This window comes from Geospiza fortis, unplaced genomic scaffold, assembly GCF_000277835.1.
Source record: "Geospiza fortis unplaced genomic scaffold, GeoFor_1.0 scaffold722, whole genome shotgun sequence".
Classification (NCBI taxonomy): Eukaryota; Metazoa; Chordata; class Aves; order Passeriformes; family Thraupidae; genus Geospiza; species Geospiza fortis.
In genome coordinates this window covers 40,601-48,981 of record NW_005054771.1, presented here as the reverse complement: position 1 = coordinate 48,981, position 8,381 = coordinate 40,601, and the positions used below count along the sequence as shown (strand labels likewise).

General features: G+C 34.4%; 1 protein-coding gene across 1 annotated transcript in view; it reads left to right on the top strand.

Annotated features, from left to right (window-relative positions):
- The window catches only part of LOC102040076 (ras GTPase-activating protein 1), a gene marked incomplete at its 5' end in the record, with an annotated part of 87,248 nt that overhangs the window by 38,448 nt on the left and 40,419 nt on the right, over positions 1–8,381 (top strand). The window contains 4 exons of the mRNA XM_005431134.2: positions 2,140–2,227; positions 4,369–4,446; positions 6,849–7,006; positions 7,273–7,349. Coding sequence (XP_005431191.2) covers positions 2,140–2,227; positions 4,369–4,446; positions 6,849–7,006; positions 7,273–7,349 — 401 coding nt within the window. The remainder of the gene's footprint in view (positions 1–2,139; positions 2,228–4,368; positions 4,447–6,848; positions 7,007–7,272; positions 7,350–8,381) is intronic.

The following is an 8,381-nucleotide window of genomic DNA, read 5'->3' as shown; positions in this document are numbered from 1 at the left end:
AGCAGGAAAAGTCCTAAAGAAAGGATTTTCACAAAAGGATGTCTGCGACAGGTTGGTGTTTTAGGGTTTTTTTTAGCTTTTGCTGATTGTGAAATGCAAGTATTGTGACTCTTGTTTCATACTGCATTTTATTCCATAGTTGGTGTAGATTGCAAGAACATATGTAAACAAATTTAACTTATTAATGGAAACTTAAGCCATGGCAGCTTGATTGCTAGTAACTGTTCATAAACAGCTTCTAGTAAGAAATTTTGGAATTTAAGATTTTTCTCATGTAATATGATGTGATAATGATTTGGCCTTTTGCACTGTCATTTTTCAATATTGTGTATTAATTGTTCTACATGTATTAAAAAGATTGTGAAGCAACTGTATTGAGTGTTTTAATGTGATTGAACCAAGAATTGATAAGATCAAGAATTTTGTCCGTTCCGAAAGAAGATCTACATTCATTTGTTGATAGGTATTAGAAAGCTAAATTAAGTAGATAATGTGTCAATGGTTTTCTGTTTAGGAATCAATAAGAATCAGATTAAACCAACCAATGTTAGAGGAGCAAGTTAGTTCATATAAGCAAACATTTTTAAAATTATTTTTGGAAGAGAGCATATTCACAGTTTCATTTACTGTACTAAATATGTCAACTGCAAGTGATTTGTTTGTTGGCAAAGACATTGAGAATCAAACTACTTCCTGATATCATTGGTAACTAAGATGAAAGAGATCACACTTTTTTCATTGTTAATTATAAAAAAGTATGTAGTCCTGTGTGATATACAAGAAAAAGATGCATTTACTCCTGCAAATGTTATTTTTTCATAACAGATGGAAAAACACATTAAACAGCAGCTCTGGTTATTCCATGCGTCTTAATATTTATTAAGAGCATTTCATCAGCCTAAAGTCTTTTCACATAGATAATGTGAAGATAGATGTTTAAAATTAGTGCCATTTCTTAAGCTGCAAAGATCTGGTGTTCTTGTAGCATCTGATTTTTATACATGTTGCAATCATTTTGAAAGATCTACGCAACTATTTCAATGAGGAGCCATAGATATGAGGGTACCATTTTAAAAAATACTGAAATATTCCTCATGAAAGTTGGCAATTATACACGAAACTTTGGTGGAGACTGTAAACAAGGAGTGTTTTGGTTAATGGTGACTGTTGAGCAGCTTCTAAGAAATGCTGTACTGTGAGTTAAAATATATTCGCATAATAAGTAACACTGAAACTGTGGGTAAAAGATGTATGGTTGCACCTGCTTGGGAAAACTGTTGATAAAGAACTGTAGTTGAGACAAAATTCCTCTTATTTTTACCACCTACTTAAAATATCTTTCCCTTTTTCTCAGTAGTACAGTGAGAGCTGTAGCTTTGCGTGTCATGAGTAGCCCCTGACCCAGCTACTTTTTGCCCCCCTCCTCAATCCTCCTGTGTGCATGGCCAGAAAATGCCATGCCAGTATTTACCTAAACAATGGATGGGGGGAAGGGAAGACTGAAATATCATATGCAAATGAAGTAAGATCCTTCATGTAACTCTGTGTTTGGGAGAGCCAAATCACCTTGAAGGTAATGTGGAAGACTCAGTGTACTTGTAGTGTGCAACTTCTAATGTAACAGTACAAAATATTTTTTTAAATTTCTTGACAAATGAGTGTACATACATAAAATGGAGAAGATGTTATACTCACATTTTAAAGCTTTAAAAGTTTCTATGACACACGATCCAGTACACATTTAATTGGTTGTGAGAGCTGTGGAACACATTCAGATAAAGAACTCATGTTTATATAGTTTCCTGAACTCCTAAAACAACAAATCCATAAGGGATGATTAAGTGCTTGGGGTGTAATGCTGAACCTGTGCATCATTTAAAATGTTTGTGGTGAATAGTCCTCATAAAAGACTTGATAATGATATCAGATGCATTTTGCCTCAAGTGTAAGTCAGTGTATATGTATATTCAATACAAATTGTTCCAAGTTTCTTAAATATTCTGAAACAAACTAGTTGAACTATAGTGCCGTTTTCTTGAAATTGCATTGTTAATTCCAACCAAAATGCACTTTTGAAGCATGTAGAGATATTTCTTGTTGTTTTTTTTTTCTGACATTTTTGTTTTGTTTGATTTTAAGGCCAAACTGTTTTCAGATAGTAGTTCAGCACTTCAGTGAAGACCACTACATCTTTTACTTTGCAGGAGAAACTCAAGAACAAGTGCAGGTGAGAGCTTTTGTTGATAAATATAATTTTAAAAGCAATTTTTTTGTTTTGTAGTGTTTAATAATATTATCCTTCTCTAATAGAAAGCAAGTGTACAATGTATGGTGGCTATGTCTACATTAGCAAATATTTCCATGCAATAATAGCAGATCTGTAAGGGATATAGCTGGTGATGATAATCCAGCACTTACATTACCTATGCTTTAGGGATTCTACTTTGGAGAAGTTCTAGTCTGGTCCCATGGACTGAACTTCCATTAGTTTCAATTAGATATTTCTGGAGAATATATTTTGGAGTAGTTCAATGAAAAAAAAAAAAAGTTTGCTTTCCAGCACTCTTCCAAATAATGAACCAAAGCATGCTAAGTGGGAGTTTTGCTTCAAGAGCACATTCCCGATAAGAACTAAAATGCAAAGGAGGTATGCCCACCAATCAAAATCTGTCGAACCATTAACAGTTATTTGTCCTGTCTTAGGCCCTGATCTTGCATAAAATAAAGGTGTTTTTGTGTTTTATATTGGTATCATTTAGTTATTAGCTCTCTTAACAGTTAATGTTTGCTGATTAAGAAGTGTAGGAATGGAGTTTAATTCTCTAAAAGTCACTCACTAATAGGAGAGCATATGGAAGATGTGATAATGTTCTTATTCATCAAGTTGTTTTGGTATTCCAGAGCTCTGAAACAGACATTTTGTGTCAGAAGTCAAGCTATGCATTTGATTTTATTTAAGAATGTGTAGTAGGCAGAATATCCTGTCAGGACATGCAGAATGTCCTGTCCTGTTTTCTGAACATTTGGTATAATGTGCTTTTGGTTTAGATTTGCTTAACACTTAAGATGTTCACTGCATTTATACAGAATACTGGGATTTCTTTTATAAAATTATTCTGGTTCAGGTAAGTCAGATGTTTTACTGATGCTTATGTTCTCAGAAGTTACAGCTGTCTGTACTTTGTAACATTTCACAGAAGGATAGTTTTGTTGTCATATTAGGGAAAATTGTATGGTTTTCATATAATGTGGTAAATATCAAAGCAGCTGTCCAATGGATTGCATGTTGTCTGAGGTTTGTACAAACCATTATGTCAATGTAATGTAATGTAGTGTTCACCTCATATGCATGACATATGTTAGCCTCATGACATAACTAGTGTCATTGTGCATACTATGGTGCACTGTTCATACTTGCTGCTGTAAACTGTGACGTTTAAGGGGATAGATTTTTCTGTTAAAAGGGAGAATAAAGATGACTATCTAGGAAACATTAAGATTAATTTAGAGTGTTTAGTAAGTTCTATGGGTCTTTATTTGCTTTTTCTTATTTGAATAAGAAAGCAAGCTAATAAAAATCTGATGCATAGTTGACAGTTCCTTGTTTTATGGAATGTTTTGAAAGCTTAAACTTCACTCCCAAAGTACTTTACTTGAGAATAGCTGCAATATTGAATGTAGCTGTATTTTAAAAATTATTAAATTGCACTTTGAGAGTAGCTAGCAGATCTTTGACCTACACCTTTATAAATGTTAGTCAAAGCCTAAATTTTGTGCTTCATGAGAATTTACAAAGTCTGACAGTGTGGGATGTGAAAACATGAGAAATGAGGCTATAGCATATCTTCCACCTTCCCAAGTATCTACTCTGCTTTATGCATTTGTGAGCAGAGAGAATGGGGGTGAAGGTTATACTTTTCAGTGTTTTTCTGTTAATGCTGCTTTGTTTTTTGTTTGAAGCACACAGAGTAAATACAACTGCATATAAAAATAGAGGAGAGAATGATCAGAACAGTTTGACTTATCTGTTATTTTCTCAGAAACAATCAAGTCTTGCTTCATTTTATATACCATTTTTTATTTAATTAAGTATGACTAATCTGGAAAATTGATAAAGATCTCTGTATATCCATTAGTAATGCTTGATATTTCTAAAAGGAGAAACTCAAATTTGCAAATCTCTTTTTAGATTTACTGAGAAATATATGAATTTTGCTTTAGTATTTAAAGTTTCATACTCTGAGTTGTATACAAGTTGGTTCTTTTTAAGCTAAAGAAACAACTTCAGATACTTTTTGATATGTCAGTTCTATTGCAAGAAGCCGTATCTGACGTTTTGTTACACTGTTTTGTGCCTTTATCTTTTAGGACTGGATGAAGGCTCTGCAGATGTTTTGCAGTTTAAGGAAAAACAGTCCAGGGACATCAAATAAACGTCTACGTCAGGTGAAGCTATATAGATACGGGGGGGGAAGAGGGGGAGGGGTTGCCTCCTTGTTGCAAAATGGTGATATATGTCAGAACTTTCCTTTCAACAATAGTAAATCCTACATGTGCTTTCTTTTTCTTGGAGTTATACAGTACCTTTGTTAAACCAACGGGAATGACTTCCACTCTATTATGATATCTCTATGCACAAAGATCAAAATGGTGTTTAAGCAATTGGCAGATGTTTTGCTAGGTAATAATTTCTGATCACATTAAGGAAAAGTGTCAACAATTCAGCATTTGTATTGTCTTAACTCTTACAGTTCACCAGATTTGACAGACATGTCACATGTAACCAAAATAATTGTATAACTAATATATTCATTTTTCAGTGACAAATACATGCTTAACTGTGATGGTGGTGTATATTCTTTTGGTTTCTTGAGAGTACTGTTGTGTCCAGAATTTCTTTCAGAGGTAGAGGACAGATAATAAATGACTACATAAGTGATGACTGAAGAATAATGGGAATCAAGAATCCCTAGTATCTTTGAATGCTATGAATGTTGGAAGCAGCTGCTTTACCAGTCTATAGGAAAAGGAATACATTTTATGGGTGGGGTTTTTTAGGAAATGCAAAATTATTCTGTGGTCAACATTAAAGATGATTGAATACTTCTGAAAAAGTAAACTAAATTAGGTCAATTGATATATGAATGGCAGAAGAAATTTGGAGCCAAAAAAGCAAAGCACCTACAGAGTGATCATCTGAAATAATTCTGTATTTGCAAACACAAAGCAAATATTAGGCTGCATGAAGAAATAGTATAGAAGATAGATGCTATTTCATATTTATGGTATTCTCATTTAGGATACAGCTAGTTTTGATCATCTTATATCAAATGTATAAAGAAAATGAGAAAACTGTAGGCTGGAATGAGTAAAAGAATTTCCAGGTAAATAAGTATGGGAAGTATTGAACTATTTAGAGAGGTGAAAACTATAAAAAGCATGAATGATCAAGGTAGATGAAGTGTATAAAGATCAAAAATCATACTTCCATGACTGCCTTACAGAAGTTATATCAGTTTCAGGGTTTCTCAAACTGTCCTTTGAAATTTCAGGTACTGAATATTTGCATTTAAATGAAACTTTGACCTGATTAAATATAATATTTCCCGTATTTGACTAAATTTACTTCTGTTGATATCTGTAGATATTTGATTAAACTATGAGTTGCATGCAATTCAGAAGTTTGTAAAATAGTAGACTATTTAAAATGTATTTAATGTAAATGAGTTCAGAGTGTTCACTTCTCATTTTTTGGAAATTGAGTTTCCAAGTGCTCTTATTTTGAGAATCTGTGGTACAGACTAATATCTTCCTTATAACAGTGTAGTGTGTTAAACAAAAGAGTTTTATGTAATCTACTGGTTTAGAATAGAATGGAATAGAATAGATTTCAGTTGAAAGGGACCTACAACAATCACCTAGTCCAACACCCTGATCAATTCAGGGCTGACCAAAAGTTAAAGCATAGTATTAAGTAAGGGCATCATCCAAGTACCTCTTAAACACTGATGGGTTTGGGACATCAACCACCTCTCTAGGAAAAGCCTGTTCCACTGTTTGACCACACTCTGGTTAAGAAATGCTTCCTAATGTCATCTAAACCTCCCCTGGTGCAACTTTGAACCATTCCCACACATCCTGTCAGTGGATACCAGGGAGAAGAGCTCAGCACCTCCCTCTCCACTTCCCCTCCTCAGGAAACTGTAGAGAGCAATGAGGTCACTCCTCAGCCTCCTTTTCTCCAAACTAAACAAACCCAGTGTCCTCAGCTGCTCCTCATAGGACATTCATTCTAGCCCTTTCACCAGCTTTGTTGCCCTTCTCTAGACGCATTCAAGGACCTTGACATCCTTCTTAAATGGTGGGGCCCAGAACTGCACACAATACTTAAGGTGAGGCCGCTCCAATGCTAAATACAGCAGGATAATCATCCCTTTGACTGACTGGTTATGCTGTGCTTGATGCAACCCAGGATGTGGTTTGCCCTCTTGGCTGCCAGGGCTCACTGCTGACTCAAATTGAGCCTAATCTATTAGGAAAGCATGAAATGCAGCACTGTGTTTGGATTTGTCCACGGTTCTTACTCAAGATGCAAGTCTTTAGCTTCAGCAGAAAATTAGGTAAAGCTCTGGTGCTGGAGGTTTATTTTCAAGTTGTTGCCCTTACTATGTCCCTGGTGCCTCTTAAAATCTTCTTTCATTATTCCTCTTCCCTTCTCTTTCTATTAGGAAGTTATATTTTGTATTTAATATTTATTCCTTAACATTAAGCCTCCACATGGTCGGGGGGGGGGGGAAAAATTCCATTCTTTCTTAAATAAATAAATAAACTTTGTTTATTTTCTTTAGGTCAGCAGTCTTATCTTGCATGTAGAAGAAGCTCATACACTCCCAGTAAAACATTTTACTAATCCATATTGTAACATCTACCTGAACAGTGTCCAGGTTGCAAAAACACATATCAGGGAAGGTCAGAACCCTGTATGGTCAGAAGAATTTGTCTTTGAGTAAGTCTTAATCTTATTGAATTACTGAATTTCACTTGAAAGTTGCATTGCATTTAAGATTCTTTGCACTGTACTGTTTTGTATCTGCTTCTTAAAAATACTGTATGCATGGTTATATAGGATCCACAAATGCATGGATAGAATTTTATGTATGAATCTAAGTATCTTCGGCTAGTCATGGTAACTTAGGATTGAAATAACTTTAGAATAAATTTAAATGTTGGCCAAATATAGTATTGATTGGGGCTTTTTGTCTTTTTCCCCAGTGATCTTTCATCTGATATTAATAGATTTGAGATAAGTCTTAGTAACAAAACAAAGAAAAGTAAAGATCCAGATATATGTAAGTATTTTTATGTAAAGGATGCATATATACTTTAATAATGGATAGAGTTTGCATTGCTCTTGTCAAACATTGTCACAAGAGAATTAAGTATATTCTGTGACTATCATACAGCTGTATTGGTATGTTTTAGATGTCTGTTACTGATTTTATATTAATGTTTTTTCAGTAAGAACCTGCATGCTTTTTAGTAGTAAAATGCACAGTAGTCCAATACTGTATATCTGATGGCTTTTCTAGCTCTATTTCAGTATACCTATTGTGTTATACTGACCATGTTTACAAAAAAAAAGAGAAACTGTCAGAATTAATCTCCTTCATGAAATGTTAAGTTTCATTAAGTTAATTTCTTTAATTTTTTTTAAGCTCAACTGTGTGGAATTACTTTTGTCCTTCTCAGGATTTTTTGTTGCTTCCAGTGAGAGAGAGAAACAGTAGTACTTTCCTCACTTGAAAATAAATTAAACTCCAATTTGACAGTCTGTAGAATGAAACTTGCCTCGGTCCTTGTAGCATCTTGTTCTTCCCCCCATTCTATCTCATCTGTGTTCCCAAGATTGTACTTTCCTCCTGTTATTTACACAGCTTCTTCAGCTGTTTTGTTTCTACTTTTCTATTCCAGAAAACTACTAACAAGATGGTAAGACTTATCAGCTTTCAAAAAACAAAACTAAACAAAAACCCCAAACCCAACCCACCAAAATGAACCCTCCCCAAAAAACCCACACTTGAATTCTGAGCCACACAATGTGATTTTTTGGCTTTCAAGGTATTTTGTTTCCTACCATAATTGTTTTCTAACTTCATACTTTTGCCTTCTCTCTGTTGCCTGCAGAACAGACACCCTCTCACCCAACAGTTGTTCCAAGTACGTTTCTGTTGTATTCCAACCTGTCCCAAAGCCTAGCACAGTACTGATAATCTGTTGCTGTTGGTTTTGATTTGCATGGTATTATGTTATTGGCCTGTTATGTTTGCCTCCGTGTCAATTTATTTCTCTTTTTTTCCTCTCAGAGAAGAGATTTGTAGGGA